At 40.1% G+C, this 19,018-nt stretch overlaps 1 protein-coding gene across 2 annotated transcripts in view; it reads left to right on the forward strand.

The window, feature by feature from the left end:
- Positions 1-5,121, forward strand: part of LPAR3 (lysophosphatidic acid receptor 3) — an 81,150-nt gene extending 76,029 nt beyond the window's left edge. For both annotated transcript variants that reach the window (XM_058303241.2, XM_058303242.1), the window contains one exon: positions 3,367-5,121. In XM_058303241.2, the coding sequence (XP_058159224.1) occupies positions 3,367-3,695 (329 nt within the window). In that variant the 3' untranslated portion in view covers positions 3,696-5,121. The remainder of the gene's footprint in view (positions 1-3,366) is intronic.
- The last annotated feature ends 13,897 nt before the right edge of the window (positions 5,122-19,018 follow it).

Below are 19,018 nucleotides of genomic sequence, written 5' to 3' on the forward strand. Positions count from 1 at the left end.
GAAACAATGGCAATTTACTTTTATCCTTTTTTTTAATGTCTGTATGTGAAATACATCATTCAAACAAAATTATACATAAGATAGATGTAGAGTTTAAAGAACAGCACTTAATAAAATTGATTACCTGTGTACTTGCAACCCTTCATATGAAATAGAATATTGCCAAGATCTTTTTTTTTTACATTTTATGGTTTTATACCACCCAAATCAAACTTGAAAATAAGGTGTCTATTCATTTCCCCTGCTATGTCACCAGTCATTGGGGTTGGTGACTCTAATGGCCAGCTGGGCTGCTCTTTCCACCATGGCTTTGCGGTTCTTAGAAGAAAAGTTGTGAACAATCTCAGCACAGTAAAATTTGTTGCACTTCAGCAGCACTTCCAGCTCTGCATTGTGGGCCAGGAAATTTCAGCAGCCGCTGGGCAGCATGTGCTTCATTTTCTTGTTACTCTCATAACCAATGCCAGGCATCAAAGTCTGACCCTTGAATGTTCTCCATACCCTGTTGTCAGTGCCTCTGGGTTTCCACCAGTTCCACTTAATTTTGACCAGTCTTTCTGCCGGGTGCTGGATGAACTTCTTGGCCCTCTTTCTGACAATCTTGGGCTTCACGAGGGGTCTGAGGGCAGCCGTGATGCTGCGTGGGAGATGGCGGCCACCTCCGTAGGCAGCGCCAAGGAAGAGAGTTTGCCAATATCTTTAAAACCCCCTGCCCACCCTATACCAGTGGCCCTGTCTCTGCAATGGAAATAACCATTATCATTAATTTTGTCTTAAGCATCCTCTTGCTTTCCTTTTTTGGTGTTACAGCATATGGATGTAACATTAAATATCAAATTGTTTAGATTCACCTGTGCTTTTTTTTTTGCCTATACTACAATTTACATTGATTCAACTATATATTTATTTGGATTCACTTCCTGCATCACACTGTATTCTTTTGCTTGTCCCACTTTTTCTCTATTTCCTTATTTTCCCCTCCTTTCTTACCTCCTTTTGTATTGAGATCTCTTTTCCTTTCCTTATTTCCATTTTTCTTTTTCCACTGTTTTGGAAGCTGTCTATGCTATCAAATTTTGACATGCACGTTTAACAAAGTATAATCAGTATAGTCTCTCCTTTCCATCAACAGAAGGACCTTGGAACACTTCCACAGGATTTCTTCGTAATTATGCAATTTAACACACACAGAGCTCATCACATCAAAGTTGGCAGCTGTAGCATTCTGATGCCTGGCTGCTTCTCTCTTGACAACTAGTAACCCTTTCTTGGGAATAGCAGAGAAAACAAAAGTGTTAATGGTAGAAGAAATGTCGACTATTGGACCTGGGTGGGGCCTTTAAGATGATCGAAACTCGTTTTTCAAACTTTTTGACCAAGCCAAACAGGAAGTAATATATTTTATTTCATAACCAATACACTCCTATAAATTTAGTAGAACTGAAACAAAATGAAACTTCCTTCAGTCTATGTGAATGTACTCTGAGCTATGCTATTCTTTTTCATTTAAATAGTAATAATAATACTGATCTGAACCCATCAAGTTGATTCCACTCCCACTAAAAGGTTCTGGCCCACAGTTTGAAAAACCCAGGCTTAGCCTAAAGTCCTCACTTTACAACATGGCTTTCCCAGAATTGTGCAGTAAGTAGAAGAGTTAGGACCCGGATCTTGGATCTCCTGTCTGCAAGTCCAGTTCTTTACCCACATGTTAGCCAGTCCAGAAATACCACAAAATGGAGAAAAGAGGCAGCCAGTGACAGTATCTCCTAGACATTTAATTTTGGTGAAAACAAAGCACCTCATAATGGTCACCATTTAGTGAACCCAAGCCAGAGTTGGGTGACACTCCCTATTACCCCCCCCATACCACCCCACACAATAGGGATCATGACCTTATCTTATAGATGAGGGAATGGAAGCTCAGAGAAGTGAAGTAATTTGCCTATTATCCTGTAGCTCATAAAACAAGAAGCTGGGCACGAAACGCCTGCCTTTTAGCCAGCTGATGTGCCTGCATTATTCTTGAGTTCTGGCTTACTAATCTATCTCTCAAAAGGGGCGGTTAAGCAACAAGATGAGTACTGTTGGTGATATGGCGTTAGTCTTCCTTGTTTATCTGTCTCCCCATGACCATTTTAGCTCCCAGGTGCACTGGCTTCGCCTCGCTCACTGTCTGGTACAGCTCCTGGCACTCTAGAAGTTCATAATGAATAATTATTAAATAGATAAGCAAGTATAGTTAGAGATGATAAGGGCTTTGGGAGACAGGGGCCACGTCACAGCACAGAGGCAGGTCACATGGTAGCCAAGGGCACAATCTCTGAGTTTAAAAGTAGATGCCCCTTACCAGTCATGTGACCATAGGTGAGTTACTTAACTTCTCTATGCCCAATAATAGTAATAATAATATTAATTTCTAACTTGTAGTGTGGTTTCATCAGTTAATAAAGGAAAGCATTTATAGCAGTGCCTGGCTCATAGTAAGCACTGTCTACACGTTAGCTGCAACTGTGATCTGAGGTTATGATAACTAGATAGGGGAATAGTGAACCTATGTCTCATATTTTAGGGAAAAAATATCAGAAAGTTTAGCTGAAAGCTAGGTATGATCAGGTTGCTAGAGACTCAGAGAATCCCATCCCTGTGTGGTTGGAGAGTCTAAAAAGCACATTTCTAGCTATCTCATCATGAAAGGGAAAGACTTATTTCTGAAAACAAATCTAAATCTAGAGCAGATTATTAAAAGATGGTCTGTGAATGCATCAAAAAGAATATAGTGCTTCCTAAGCTTCAGCATGGATTTATGAAGAATAGATTTTTGAGCAAGAGACTTAGTTAAAAGGCTAAGAAAATGCTATAGATACAATGTGCCTTATTTTCAGAAAAGCATTTAGGAAACCTGGTTTAAAAAACAGCAGAGTGTTGGGTTATATATGTAAGCCCTGGAGTTAGAGAGTCCTCCCCACACATCCCAGGGGAATTGGGCTTCAGGATTCTCATCTGTAAAATGAGGATGATGATGGCAATAGACTCCTAATTCAGAGGCTCAAGAGAGCAAATATACACTTAGTAAGCAACAGGTCACTGTAAGCTCCTCATACTAATGAGGCCGGGGAAGGCAGATCAGAAAATGAAACAGAATGTGCTGAATAGTCAAGGAGGTTCCTAGCTGTTCTGTTAGCCTCTAACAAGCCCAAGCAGCGATCAAAGCTCAGACCAGAAGTGTGGAAGTTTTCTTTACAGTTGTCAAAACGAATCCTTGTCAACCCTTAGCACGCCGGCCTGAAGGCTGGGGGCGGGGAAGCCTAGATGAGCGGCCTGTCGTCTGAACACACGTTGCTTCCTTTTCTCTCCCCGCTGCAGGGGCGTTTGTCGTGTGCTGGACCCCAGGCCTGGTGGTCCTGCTGCTGGACGGCCTGAACTGCACGCAGTGCGGCGTCCAGCACGTGAAGAGGTGGTTCTTGCTGCTGGCGCTGCTCAACTCCGTCATGAACCCCATCATCTACTCCTACAAGGATGAGGACATGTACAGCACCATGAAGAAGATGCTCTGCTGCTTCTCCCAGGAGAATAAGCTGGAGAGGCATCCCTCGAGCATCCCATCCACGGTCCTCAGCAGGAGCGACACGGGCAGCCAGTATAAGGAAGACAGTATTAGCCAAGGCTCCGTTTGCAATAAAAACAGCCTGTAAGTGGTGGATGCCCCCCCACCCACCCAGGCCGCCTCTGGGGAAAGAGCTGTTCGGAATGGTTACTGGTCTCTAACAAAGTCCATGTACAGTGCCATTTGAATCAATCATCGCTAGATTTTTTTAAATCTTTTTTTTTTTTTTTTTACATTGTTGAAAAGCTTGGACAGTAAAGAGAGAAAATGCATGGAAAGAGGGGCCACAGCACAGGGGATGGATTCCTGCTTGCTCTCCTATGAAATGCTCAGAGCATCCGCCAGCCCTGCAGTGCATCCTGGGCTCTGCCGCTAACTTGTAACCATTCTCTTCCTGTTTTAAAAGGATGCTGTTGAAGGGCTTAGGCCAAAATAATAAGTAATGTTACTTGAGCCACTCTATGTAGCTGCTTGTAAAGCCTATGTAGTTCTTTCTGCATGCATTAAAAATGTTTTAAAATGCTTCAGCTGTGATATCTTTTCCTCAAAGAAAGCATGGCCAGAAGCTAGACTTTCAATAGGAATAACAAATCAGTAAGGGCTCCAGATTGAACTTGATTTTTAACCGAAAGACCCTTCTGAGTAACAAAGACTTACTTAAGAATAACAACCAAAAAGTTAAACGTTAAAAATCTCTTTTGAAGTGATAAAGGCCTTGATGTGGTCCTTTAGTGTGAAGTATTTGCACATGTATATTTGTACAATTAGATTTTCTATTTAAAGATAGCAAGGACTGGGATGGTGAAATAAATTCGCTGGTCACCTTGACTTTCCAGTCCTGGATGGTAGATGTAGAAATGACCTGTTGTGCTCTAAAAGAAAGAAAAAAAGATAGCTCATTTGAAAACAGACATTTTATAAAGCTAAATAAAATGGACAATGAAGAGTGGGCTGAAACCCTTCCATACAGGATGAAAAATGTGCCTGACTCCAGCCCTTACTTTCAGTGACCTCCACACCATATTTGTCCAAGTTTATCAATATATTTCCGGTGCTTGTTTAACTTGTGAACTGAATTTTCACCTGGGTTCTGTTTTGATTTTTTCTCCTTCAAAGATCTAAATAGGCAACATGAAAGGCAAGTCAGTAAGAAAAAATACATACGTTTCGTACACATAGGCTATTGACCAAAGTTTTCTATGTAAAGCATTTAGAGTATATTCTGATTTTACTAAAATAAGGATAATGTCAAGGCAGATATTAAAGTATTTATATAGGTTACAAAAGAAGTTTACTTTTTTTTTTTGCTATTGTGATGTAACACATTGATGTGCAAGAACTACTTGTAATGAAAGGGTTCAAGAAGAAACGCTTTTAGATATAATAGCCCAAAATAGAGAGTACTATGATTTCAAGGTCTACATTTCACACAGTCTGTGCAGTGAGCGGGTCTATCTGAAGCTTATAACAAAGCTACCTATAAAATAAAATAAAGATCTTTTCTGTCTTGTTGAGATGCGTTATTGCTTTGTGGATTTTCTGCATGAAGAAAAAGTAACAATAACACCTTTCTACCATGGAAGAAAAATCAAATTTGCCATGAAATACATGCTCTGAATGTTTTATGTAAGCATTTTGAATCTACAGCTGGCTAAAGGGTGGAGAATTGAACTTGAATTCCAGTCCCCAAATAGCTACTAAGCGATCTTTATAGTTTTTATTTTTAGGAAAGCACCGTTTTTTTTTAAGTACCCTACAGCAGTGTCATATTCAGACTGGTGCCTGGAGTGGATCCAAAGTGCAGAAACTCGGGGTGGAAATACATAGATTTTGTTTTAATGCACGCACATATCCTAGCGATGCTGCAGGACTAGAGAACTCATGTGTATTTGTAAATAACAAGGGCCAGGAGCCACATGCTTCACCAAGAACACTCAGCAAACCCATCTCTTAGTTAGAAAGAAACAAAGAAAGAATATTCCTCCTCCAATCCTTGGATCAAGTTATCAAAAAAATGATCCTGAAAATGTGATCTAGACCTTTTTAGGCCAGCCCTGGACTGAGAAGCATGGGCTGTTCCCTAGCCCAACAAGGTTTAATTGTCTTCTTAGATTTATTGCACACTCCAAAGAGGACTGAGAAATCTGTACTGATGTTTGGCCTTTTGTGATGTCTGCCTGCTAAAAAGACGTTTTTGAAAGTAAGTTGTTGACATTTCTTAAGGAAATTAAGAAAGTGAGTGGTAGATTGGGGCCAGACTGTGACCTAACCCCAAACAGTGAGATGTAATTCATGTAATTCCATTTGTGTAATTCCAAATGAAAACAATACTAACTGCCCTGATCAAGATGTTGGAATAAGAAGACACTACTTCAGAGGGAGCAGTCAAGTGACTGCCTGAAGCAAGGGGTTGCCTGGCTGTAGAACTTGAAGTATAGTGCCCAGGCCTGAAAGCTTCCTAGAGAAGAGTGGTCGTTTGTTTCTGTGTAAATAATGGAATTCCCAGGGCCATCTGTGTGCATATCGCTAAGACAAGAGCAGAAAGTTCAGGGTGGCCTCTGCATTGTGGCCTGAATCTATTCTCTAAACTCATTGTATGGATAAGAAAAGCATTCAGCACAGGTTAATCTGCAATCTGCAAAGAATTTTTTCCTTCCTTTTTTTTTTTTTTTAGGTCCTGGTATTAAAGAAAAGCTCTAGCAAAACACTAGCTGGATACAATCTTAAGTAAAAGATGCCCCAGAGTCTAAATGCCAGTGATAATACATTAAAATATCAAAATGTCCAAGTTTCAACAAAATTTAACAAAACATACAAACAAACAGGAAATCGATGCCCAGACAAAAGAGAAAATTAAAGCATTAGAAACCGTCAAGGAAAAGGACCAGAGCTGGGACATAATAGACAAAGAATTTTTAAAAATGGTCCTGAATATGCTGAAAGAGCTAAAGGTAAACATGGACAAAGAACTAAAGGAAATCGGGAAAATGGTAGATGAACACAAAGAGAATATCAGTGGAGAAATGAAAATTATGACAAGGAACCGAACAGAGCTGAAGCCCACAGTAATAGAAATGAAAACTACCTAGAGGGGTTCAACAGCAGATTGGAGGTGGCAGAAGAAAGAATCAATGATTTGAAGAAAAGATAGTTGAAATATTCCATTCTAAGAAGCAGAAGGAAGAAAGCAGGAATAAAAGAAAAGTGATCAGATCTTGAGAAACCTCTGGGACACCATCAAGCATACCAATATATACACTGTGAGAGTTCCAGAAGGAGAAAAAAGAGAACAATATTCAAAGAAATAATGGCTGAATACTTCCCAAATTTAATGAAAGAGACGAATATATACATCCAAGATGTCCAACAAACTCCAAATGGGATAAACCCAAATAGATCCATGCTGTGGCATATTATAAGCAATCTGTCAAATGCCAATAAAAAAGAGCAGCAAGAAAGAAGCAATATGTATGTACAAGACATCTTTAATAAGATTAAGTGCTGATTTCTCATTGGAATCCATGCAGGCAGAAAGGCAGTGGGATGACATATTTGAAGTTCTGAAAGCAAAAAACTGCCAGCCAAGAATTCTGTCTTTCAAAAATGAGGAAGAGATTAATACATTCCCTTATAAACCAAAGCTCCAGTCCTACAAGAAAGTCTAAAAAGAGTTCTGCAGGTTGAGAGGAAAGGACCATAGGCAATAGACTGAAGCCACATGAAGAAATAAAAAATCTCCGGGAAGGGTAACAACAAGGGTAACTATAAATGCCAGTATTTTGTATTTTTGGTTTGTAATTTCACTTTTGACTTCTTACAAGATTAAAAGGCAAATACATAAAATGGAAAAAGAAAGTGGTGTTGGATTCATCATGTATAAACATGTAATTTATGACAAGAACTATATAAGGGGAGGCAGACAGGCATAGGGACATATTTTGCATATACTATTGAAGTTAAGTTGGTATCAAAGCAAACAAGAGTGTTACAGATTTAGGATGTTAAATTTAAGCCCATGGAAACTACAAAGAAAATATCAGAGAATATGCAAGCTCATAGACAGAATTAGAGTACAGATTGCCAAGAGCGTGGGGCAAGGAGAATGGGTGTGGGGTTTCTGCTTGGGAAGATAGGAAAGTTTTAGTAGTAGAAGGCAGTGAGGGTATTGCAAGGTTTTGCATGTGATTAACCCCATTAACTGATATGCTTGGGTGTGGTTGAGATGAGAAAGTGTATGTTTTATATTTATAATTTATATTATATATATTTTCCCACAAAATTAAAAAAAAAAAAAGCCCCTAAAGAGACAATGATGGGAAGCGGATGTGTCTCAAGCGATTGGGCTTCCCTCTACCATATGGGAGGACCCGAGTTCAATCCCCCGGGTCTCCTGGTAAAGGCAAGCCTGCGCAAGCCAGGTCTGCGGGGGTGAGCTACGCAAGCAAGATGATGATGCAACTTAAAGACACGGGAGAGTCAAGGCAAGACAGAACAGAAACCAGGAACTGAGGTGGCGCAAGTGACAGGGGACTTCTCTCCACATCAGAGGTCCCTGGGATCAAATCCTGGTGAAGCCTAGAGGAGAAGATGAGAAGAAAAGACAAAAAGAGAAATAGATACAGAAGATCACACAGTGAGTGGATAGAGACAGCAAAACAGCAGGGTGGAGGGGAGAGGGAGAAAAATAAGAAAATAAATAGACAATGATGACTGAAGGCAGTACATGATCCTGGACAGGATCTAACAAGGGAGGAGAAAGGGCTCAAAAGGGCTTTATTGGGACATAAGAAAAAATTGGAGTATGGATTATAATCTTTATTATCAATGTTAGATTTCTTGAACTTAATAACTGCACTTAAAGTTGGCACATAAATGAATATCGTTGTTCTTAGGAAATGTATCTGGCAGTATGAAGTGTTCAGGGAGCACAATGCGTCCACCTACTTTGAAGTGTTCAGAAAATAGATTGACAAATAGGCAGGGAGGTAGGTAGGTAGATGGATCGATAGGTGGATTGACACAGCAAAGGTGGCAAAAATTCATGGATCTGGGTATCTGGTGGGGGAGAAGGATATGTTGGAATTCTCTGTATGGGGTTTGCATTATTTTTGTAACTGTCCTGTAAGTTTGACAGTATTTCAAAATGAAAAAGTCTGACATTTTAAAAAACACTAAACCATAGAATAAATATAAGCACTTGGATGCTTTATATAAATGCTCAATATCAATATGTCCTTTTATTCCGGTTCCTCTGCTTTGCAGAAACTCTAAGCTCGTGCTTGGCCCATGGTTGGCTGGTCAGGACAGTCAAGGACAAGGGCATCCGGGGACAGAGGTGCAACTCCGTTCACCTGCTGGCGCAGCCCCACCGAGACTACAGGCTATGGGTTTCCCCGTGCTGGTAGTCCATGTTCCTCATGAGGTTAAAAATGTTCTGTGCACGTTAGCTCATTAATCTTCTAATTGTTCTGGGAAGAGGGAGGCAACAAGATGACTTGGCCCTCCTTTTTAACTGGTTAAATAGGCATAATGAAGGAAAGCCTGGTAAAAATACCTGGGAAGGTGACTTAGCTATAAACTCAAGCCCTGCTAGAGCTGGAACAAAAAATAACCAAAGCAGTATTCTATGTGATACTGCATCTCACTGCATACCAAAAAGAATTTAAAGCACACGAAAATAGTCCTGACTTCTGGGAGGTTTACCAGAGAATCTAAATAGGTTGTTGAATTGGGAAACCTTAGGGACCCGTTCCAGTTGTACACAAGGTCTTTTAGGCATAGATGTTTGGGTCAAAAATCATAAATGAATTTTGAAGGTAAGGGACACAGCATTTTGTGTGAAGGATGCTTTCCTGAACAACTCACATAATTTATAAACCTCGTCAGTTAAGACTAGTTTTCATAGAGGAATAAATGTTAGATGGGAGATACCATTGCTGTGTATTTTTTGTCTTAGTCTTATATATTATTCTTACAACATTCTCTCAAAGGCTTTTTAGTGCATGTTCTCTCCTAAATTAACAGATAGTAAACTATTAATGGGAATTGTTTGGGGAATAGAGTGTTGTTGTTTTTTTCATATATTACTTCTGATCTAAAGGTTTGTAGCACAAACAATAGCATAGTAGTTTCTAAAATCACTTGTGGCCACATCATATTTTCTAATGGAGCACCTCTTCATGGCAATACCTGAGATGGTTAATTCACTGGGCTAGTCAGCTTTGGAATGCGCAGTTCTTGGCAACTTTATAGAGAGTTGTAATTTCATGTAGCAAGATTTTATAATATTTTTCTATATCAGAAATTTTACATTTGCATAATTCAAATTCCCATAAAATGCATTTTTCTGTATTCGCTATGATGATTCGAGCCTACACGTTCTACATTAATAGTGAGGTATGTTGGAAAAAGGGGGGAAGGGGTGCCTGCTGCAAGCCTATATAACATCTTTGTGTATTTTAAAAAATGGTACCCCTTTCTCAAGACACTTTATTTGTACCTATTGGAAAATTATTTAATATACTAATTTTGTTAGAACTTTATTGCTACCTGCCAGAAAACTGTACAAAACACTTAGTTTGCCACAGGGCTGCCAAAGCAAAGTACCGGAAATGGGTTGGCTTTTATAGGGAGATTTTTATTTAGAGTAAAAGCTTCGGTTCTGAGGCTAAGGGGCCATATCAAAGCCTCAGCAGAGATGCTTTCTCAATAGTCACCAACTGGTGAGTCTCGGGTCCTGCCACATGGCAAAGCAAGATGGAGGCTCATCTCTGCCAAGGTCCCTGCCTTCCCTCCAGAATCTACTGTCTCCCAGAGCTGTGGGAAATAGGTATATGGCTTGTGTCTTCAACCTTGAGCTGCTCCGTGGGTACAGCCTTTGAGGGCTTCATGCTTAAGCTTTGGCTGCTAGGGGTCCTCATGTCCCCTCTCACATGGCAGAATAAAAAATAACAGAGCTCTCCTTTCCTGTATTTCTTTTTCTCTGTCTCCATTTATATAAAGCTCCAATAATGGGACAGAGACTCAACCTGAGTCACACCTCACTGACATAGTCCAATCAAAAGGTTCTCACACCCACAGGAATGGATTTGTTCAAAAACGTAATCTTTTTCTTTTGGTATTCATAAAAGAACTTCAAACTCTTACATCCACATTCATGCCCACGGTGTGATTGGTACATGTAGAGTTATGCAGTGTACAACCCATACAAATGTACATGGCAACCATATGAAAGAAAGCTCTGGGTTGGAATTCAGAATACCTGGGTGCTGAGTCTTGTTCTACCCTAAACTGTCTATGAAACTTATGATAGGTTTACTGGTCTCCTAAGTGAGGGGCTTAACATAAATGAACTGTAAAGACCTTTCCAACTCCAAAATTCTGTGATTCTATACTTGATCTCCCAGATGTAAATTCTGCAAAGAATCCTACATGTTTGGATTCATTCGATTTAGTGATTTCAAAGATAAGAAACTCTCCTTTCATTTATTGCAGTTCTTAAGCTTTAGTGTGTATAAGAATTATCTAGAGAATTCATTTAAAGTGAAAACAGCAGATCTAATTTAGTACATTTAGAGCAGAGCCCTGGGATCTTCATTTTTTAGCAAGAACTTATTGTATTAGAGTTCATCTAAAAAGTCTATGAGATTTGGGCAGGTGTGGAATGTGTAATAGTAGATCCATCATGAATACATAGGAGAAAAGATTTTCTGAATAAAATGGAACTGCCAACCCAAATAGAGAACCTAAGTGGCTTGATGATCTACTTATGTTTGCTAAAAGTAAACTTAAAGTTGAATTACTTGAGTTGCTATTTACTCCATTAAGGTTAATAGGAAACCACACATTTATTCTTTCCATTAATTTAATCAGCGTTTAAAAAATATTTCCTGGGTGTTGAGGGCAAAAAAAGACCCTGCCCTTATAAAGAATTAATAAATTCATAAATTAAACATATATACGAACAATCCTAGAATGAGAAAATGAAGGGAAGCTGAAAGTATTAAGCATTGACATACATGGACCTAACTATCTTCAAGGTGTCATATTGGAACATTAATGATATTGATGTTGTACTTTTAGATCTGACCTCTGTCGTTTGATTTATAGGTTGATAGAGTTGTTTTTTAATTTCTTGCTTAGGTAGATGCTTGACCACATGTTTATATAAACCTACAATATGGGATATATCAGTCAGGGAAAAAGCAGAAACCATTCTGAGTATTTCAAGCAGGAAGGAATTTAAAATAGACAATTATGAGAAATGGATGTGGCTCAACCAATTGGACTCCCATCTATCATATAGGAGGTCCAGGGTTCAGTGCCCAGGGCCTCCTGGTGAGGACAAGCTGACCCATGCAGTGAGCTGGCCCACGTGGAGTGCCAGCCCACTTGGGAAAGCCACCCCACACAGGACTGCCAGTCCATGTGGAGAGCTAGTGCAGCAAGATGACACAACAAGAGACACAGAGGAGAGAAAATAAGAAGATATAGCAGAACAGGGAGTTGAGGTGGCGCAAGAAGTAATCGCCTCTCTCCCACTCCGGAAGGTCTGAGGATCGGTTCCCAGAGTTGCCTAATGAGAATACAAGCAGACATAAAAGAACACACAGTGAATGGACACAGAGAGCAGACAATGGGGGGGGGGGGGGGGGAATGGGGAAGGAGGGGAGGGGAGAAATAAATAAAATAAATCCTTAAAAAAATAATAAAGTAAAATAGACAATTAGGTGTTTATAAAAAACAGTTTAAAGGCTAAAGGAGCAAAGGTAAGGGAAGCACATAGTTAGCTCTCAGATTTGCAGTGCCCTTCAGGAAATTATGGCCACACAGGTCAGGAACTTCTGGAAACTGCTTCCTGAGGCAGGTGATTTAACAATCTCATGCCATTTTTCTGTTACTGCTGCTAGAAGAATAATGGCTTCTGCTTGCCTTCTGCCTTCCCCATCTCTCATAATTGCCCGACACTCATGGAATCTAAACTGGCCCATTTTCTGTGTCTTGGCATTCTGGGAAATATAGTTCCTAGGCTTCCAGTCCCTGAGATACAGGACAGAGCATAGAAGAGATCCGAAGGAAAGTGACTGTTAACAGACACTCCAGCATAGACAGAAAGGAAAAAAAAGGAAGATGAATGGGGTCTTGTTAGCTCTAGAACTTTCTCCTTTCTAAGATATCAGTTCTATTAGTTTTTCTTGACTGAGGGAAGACGATACTAAAACTAGTTCTACAGTAAGAATTTTTTAAGAAAAATTCTCTTAAAAAGTCAAGCATTTATAATTCACAGGGTTTCCATTATAGTTATAGGTATGTTTTGAAGGCTGAAAGGAAAAAAAGACAAAAGAAAATAAAGGCAGAGTTCACTCTCTGGGTTCAGAGCTAGTTTGCAGTAACATAACTAAATGCACCAAGAAGACTGGAATTGTTGGTAAACATGGGACCCAATATGGCGCCTCCCTCAGGAAAATGGTGAAGAAAATTGAAATCCGCCAGCATGCCAAGTACACTTGCTCCTTCTGTGGCAAAACCAAAATGAAGAGATGAGTTGTGAGGATCTGACACTGTGGTTCCTGCCTGAACCAGCATTCATTCATCAAGCGAAAAATAGGGGCATATAAAAAGTAAAAGCTAGTGGTTCTTGGACCTACACTACCACCTCTGCAGTCATGGTAAATTCCACAATCAGAGGACTAAAGAAATTGAAAGACCAGTAGAAGCTCCACAGTTTGAACACCTCTAGCCTTTAATAAATGGGTTAATTATGTAAACAAGAAAAAAAAGAATATAGTTAATTATTTATTATTGTCTATTCATTATCTAGGTCTGTGATATCAAACTTGAGATTAGGTATTTGTGGTCATAGGTGATATACAACCATGGCAAATATATCACTACCTAACCTTTCCTTCAAGGTTCCAGAAGGTGAGTAGACTAAGATTTCAAAACAATAATGAGTGAGCAAAGTTGAATATAAAATTTGGACATGCAAAGTGACTTATGAGTAGGTTTTTAATGTTCCTGTCATCTGAAAAGATGTGTTGGGTCAGACCCTTTCCAAAGTGGAACAATAATAGATTTAATTTCCAGAGTTTATGGTTTGTTTTTTGGAAACACAAAAGTTCCTCTTTTGATAAAAATAGGGCCTGATTTATGCCTCCTGGTGAGGAAGTTGTAATGTAGGGATGATGTTGATTCTACAAGTGAGAAAACTGAAAACCACAAGATTGAATGAGGATTTAAGATGCATAGTGACGAAATCAAAGCTTAAATGTAGCTACCCAAGTTCCCCTCTAGGTCTTCCTCTCCATTCAGAAAAAGTTAGTTTCCTAATCATTGTATATAATTTCAGATTTCAAAGAGCCAATGTTTACTAATAATAGGCCAGCCAATTTAAGGGTTAAGAATGTTTGTGTTCTCTAGGTAACTCAGTTGAAAATCCCAAATAAATTATTCTAAATTAGGAGAAGGCTTCATGCACAAAAGTGGTCAAAACAACATAATTTGAAGCACTGGGAATTTCTAAACAATCTAAATATTCAAACACAGGATCAGTGTAAAGAATGGTCAAGTACATGGACTCCAGAACCACAATGCCTGGATTATATCTCAGCTCTTTCAGTTACTAGCTGTATGACTTTGGGCAAGTTCTCCAGTTCCTGAGTTTTTCACTTATAAAAATGGGAATAGTAATTATTCCTATCTTCATAGGGTTCTTCTGGAGGTTAAATAAGTTATATAAGCAAAAAGCTTAGGAGAATGTTGGGCACAGTGTGTGTATAGTTACTAATTTGGATGGATTGCTATTTAGCAAATTTAAAGGAGAATGGCTAGAGAAAGCAGCTGTGGTTCAATTGATTGGGCTTCTGTCTACAATATGAGAGGCCCTGGGTTCACGTCCCAGGGTCTCCTTGTGAAGGCAAGCTGCTCCGCACCTTCAGAGAACTGATGGCCCGTGCCCACAGAGAGCTGGCACAGCCCAATGACACAACAAAGAGAGACAAGCAGACAAGCAGAAGAACTCATAATGAATGGACACAGAGAGCACAGAGCAAGCAAGCCAAGGGCGGGGGCAGGGATAAATAAATGTAAAAATAACTCTTTAAAAAATATATATATATATACACACACACACTGATATAAAAAAGAGAGTGGATGATCTAATAATACCTAAAAGCATGTGTGGTATAGCATTTTCATGGATTGTATATGGTAGCAAGAGAGATGTCTTGCTGATGACCTCAAGATCTTGGGGCTGAAGTACTGCAGAAATAGAATTGCCTTTTACTAAGATGGAGGAGATGGGAGGAACAACAGATTTGGGAATGGGTAGGAATCAGGAATCCAATTTTAGATGTGTGACATTTGATACTGCAGAGACATAACCAGGTGGAGATGTCAAGTCATCTGGATAAACAAATCTGGAGCTCACTGGAAAAGCCCTGGCTGGAGATATCAATCTGGGAGTCATCAATATGTAGATGGTATCTAAAGCCACAAGACAAAATCATTTGGACAGTGAATGTAGATTGAGACAACAGATCTGGAGACTGAGCCCTGGGGGTGTCCAATGTTTAGAGATCAGAGAAATGAGGAACCCATTAAGGAGACTGAGAAGGAGAGGCTGTTGTAGGGAAGGAACCAAAAGTTGGAGTGACCCAGAAGCCAAGGGAAGAAAATGCTACAGTTGGAAGTGATCGACTGTCCCAAATGCTGCAAGTTGCGGCTGGAGAATTGACTATTAATTCTCTATTCATTATTGGTAACTTCGATGAAGCTGTTTTAGTGAAGTGATTGGAGGGGGTTCCAAAAAAAATGGGAGGAGAGAAATTAAGGACAGTGAGGAGAAGTTATTTTGGAGGGCTTTTTTGGTAGTTGTTGCTGTTGTTGTTTTCTGAAAAGGTGTGAGAAAAAATGAGGCAGTAACTGGAAGGACTTGTGGGGTCAAGGGAGGAGTATTTTTAAGATGAAACTTATTACAACATATTAGTTGCTGATGGGAATGACCCAGTAGAGAGGGAACAAGTGGTGATTCAGGAAAGAGGTGACAATTGATGGAAGGAAGGGATCCAAGGTATAGATGGAGGGTCTGGTCTTTGGTGTTAGATATGGAGGGACATTCCATCCTTAAGTAGAGGAGAGGAGGCAGAGTGCAATTGCAGGGAAGACATGGTGATGCAGGTAAGTGTTCTGTTATCAGTGAGTGAGTGTTCCAAATCATTATCAGAGAGTAATGATAAGGCAGGATGAGTTGGAGGTTCGAGGAGTAAGGAGAGAGGAAAAGGTAAGGAATAGCTGTCAAGGAGAGTGGGGCAACGAGTGGGCTAGACAACTGAAGTAGGGCTGCCAGACCACAGGCCCACCCAAGCGAGACCGGCAGACACACAGTTATGGTGCCACCGTTCTGCAAGGATGTGTTTTCCTTCAGCTGGTCCAGTTGCCTGCCTGCAGTCTTTGTGTTGACAGAGAGTTGAATCATTTTGTCAGGTAATATCTGGGCGGCATCCCAACCAATTAAATCAGAATCTTTGAGACTTGGGCCCAGCCATGGTATCTCTGATGAGATTGTCACGTGCAGCCCAGATTGGGAATCGTGGATGGAAGTGAAAAGGTGAAGAGAAGGTTGACAGAAGAGCCTGAGATCCAGGCCATCCTGCTGTGAAAAATTCAGTGTATGTTTAATTGCCTAGTTGTGGGCTGCAAATTGAACTACTATAGTCTGTCAGAGAAAAGGCGCCAAGGACTATGTGCCAGGAATTGTGCTAAGTGCTTTCTGTACTTAGTCCTTAGAGATGAGGAGTTTAATCTCTATTTTACAGATAAATATGTAGAAACTCAGAAAGGTGATAGAGTTGTTCTCAGCCCCACAGCTAATAAGTAGTAAAGCCAGGATTTGAATCGTAAGACTTTGTGGAAGATGTGAGACTTGAGCTGCACGCTAAAGGAGGGCGAGGGTTTTCATTTTGGGAGCTGCAGGAAGGCTTCCCAGGTGGGGGGATGTTCTGAGAAGAAAGGCGTGGAGGCAAGAAATAACATGATGAATACAAGGAATGTTCGGGGAGAAGAATGCCTCCCGTGGCCAGGTGGGTTGATACAAACAAAGGAACAAATGATTCAACTAGCCAAGTGAATTGGGGGAGTCATCAAAGGCCGTTCTGCTGGCAGCCTGACAATGTACTTGGGGCCAGAGGAAGCTGCATTGCAGAATTTTTCAGCGAATGTTCCTTGCACTGTTTGTACAATTCATTACTTAGGGGAAAAAAATGATAGCTGTTGGGATCCATTGAGATAAAGGATGGCCTCTGAGTATAAACTCATTATCATCTGTCACCCTGGCTGGGAGCTTTATGTGTCCACAGAATCTCAGAATCTATATTTCTCCAGCCTTAATCTCAGGGTCGATATCCCAACGTAGCACTGCTCATAATAAATAGCTAGTATTAAATGATAAAGTAGGCTACTGTGTTTTATTTTATTTGGCTTTCAAGCCAATCATTTTTATAGCTGCCTGTTTGTGTACTGAAAAAAAAATTCTGGAGACAGCTAAGAATCCTATGACAAACTAGAATGCACTAACAAAAGGAATCTTTATCTTCCCTGCTTCCGCCACAAAAAGAGGCTGTTGATTATGCATCTAATAAGGCAGCTGCTCATGGAAATGGTCCATTTGATTAGTTTGCTGAGTCTATTTTATGCCCTTTTGGTCAGTGAATGCCACTTCTCTATATACCTGTGTGGGGTGCTTAGTGGCGAAATCAGTTTGCTTGCCTTCTCACAGATTTTTTTAATTTTTAATTTTAATGATATGTAAAATCTAATTCCTGAAATGGTAGCAAAAAAAAAAAAAAGGGGGCAAAGGAAAAATAAAATAGCATCTGTCCTCAATGTGCTACTGGTTAGAACTGCATCTCCTCTCTCTCTCCCTAGTTATTCCTTCTGGAAATCTATGTGGATCAAATAAAGTGGAAAGTATCATGCCTGTCCTTGGATGGAAAGCATACATCCTCTGAGATTTTATGTTACTGGGAAAAAACAAGAAGTATAAATGATCCAATCAATAAGTACCTAATAAATTCAACATCAAAGGTGACCTCTAAATATAGTTACGCTTATTTGATTTCAGTTTCTGATCACAAAAGTCTTTGTAGTTCTAGTCATTCATTAAAGCAGACATAGTGTATTCATTCATTCATTGAACAAAATTTTATAGAGTACCTACTGTGCACCAGACATGGATTGGATTGGGCATTGAGAAAGATTCTAGGTGATGATAAGGTAGACAATGAGTGCAGAAAGAGCTTGCATGTATTAAGTAAGGCTCTTCCAGTAGATATTCATGGGACAAGAAAGGGGCTGCATCAGCAGTAGTCCACACCATCCAAAAAGGCACATTCCACACCAGATTCATGACTCTCAGAAAGTCTTTTGGTTGAGGAGGGAGGTATGACTTTGTGCATGTAATTAACATCACTGAATTGTATATTTGAAGGGAGGAAAAGGGAAATTTTACCACACACACACAAACACAAAAACCCGTGTACAATGCAATGTAGACAGTTTGAGAAGTTAAGAGCATCATTTTAATAATACTGTTTCATGAATTGCAACAAAGTTACTACACGAATGCAAAGTGTTAAAAATACAGTAAACAGTATGTGAGAGAGGAGGGTATATGGGAACTTTGTACTTCTCTCATAATGTTTCTGTAAAGTTACAACTATTCTAATTTTTAAAAAAATTTTTGTTTAAGCTTATGGCATTGCCTTTGCACAACTTGCAGAGTGTGCCGTAAAGCTCATATTGCCATGGGACCAACAGGAGCTGGCCTAAGAACCAATGATGGTAAGGGTATTTGCCTATTGTTTCAGTTTGCCAAAAGCTGTGATACAAAGTACCAGAAATGTGTTGGCTTTTGCAATAGGAATATATTAGGATGAAAGCTTACAGTTCCGAGGCTGTGAAAATGTCCCCATCAAGACACCATCGGAGATGCTCTTACCAAAGGTAAGCTGGATCCTGGATTCCTGCCACATGATGAAGCAAAATGGTGGGTCTGCAGGTCTTGCTCTGCTTTCTCCTCCAGGCACGCTTTCTCCCCGAGCTCAGCTCTGAGCAATCAGACATATTGCTCATCTCTCTCCTCCCCTCCCTTCTGTGTCTCTTCAGCTTCCAGTTGCTCTGTGATTCCAGTCTCCCGCCTTCCTCTCAGTTTCTTGGGGTTTCTCTTTCTTCCTGCGGCTGTAGGCGATCCTAGAGTCCTCTCTCACACGGCAGGGTAAACATGGCAGCTGTCTTTCCCTGTGTGTTTCTCCTTCCAGTTCTCCACTTATATAAGACTCCAGCAAGAGGGCTAGGGCCTGCCCTGGGTCACGCCTCACTGCAGTACTCCAAATCAAAGACCTCCAACCGAATTCA

Source organism: Dasypus novemcinctus, chromosome 9, assembly GCF_030445035.2.
Source record: "Dasypus novemcinctus isolate mDasNov1 chromosome 9, mDasNov1.1.hap2, whole genome shotgun sequence".
In the NCBI taxonomy this organism is placed as follows: Eukaryota; Metazoa; Chordata; class Mammalia; order Cingulata; family Dasypodidae; genus Dasypus; species Dasypus novemcinctus.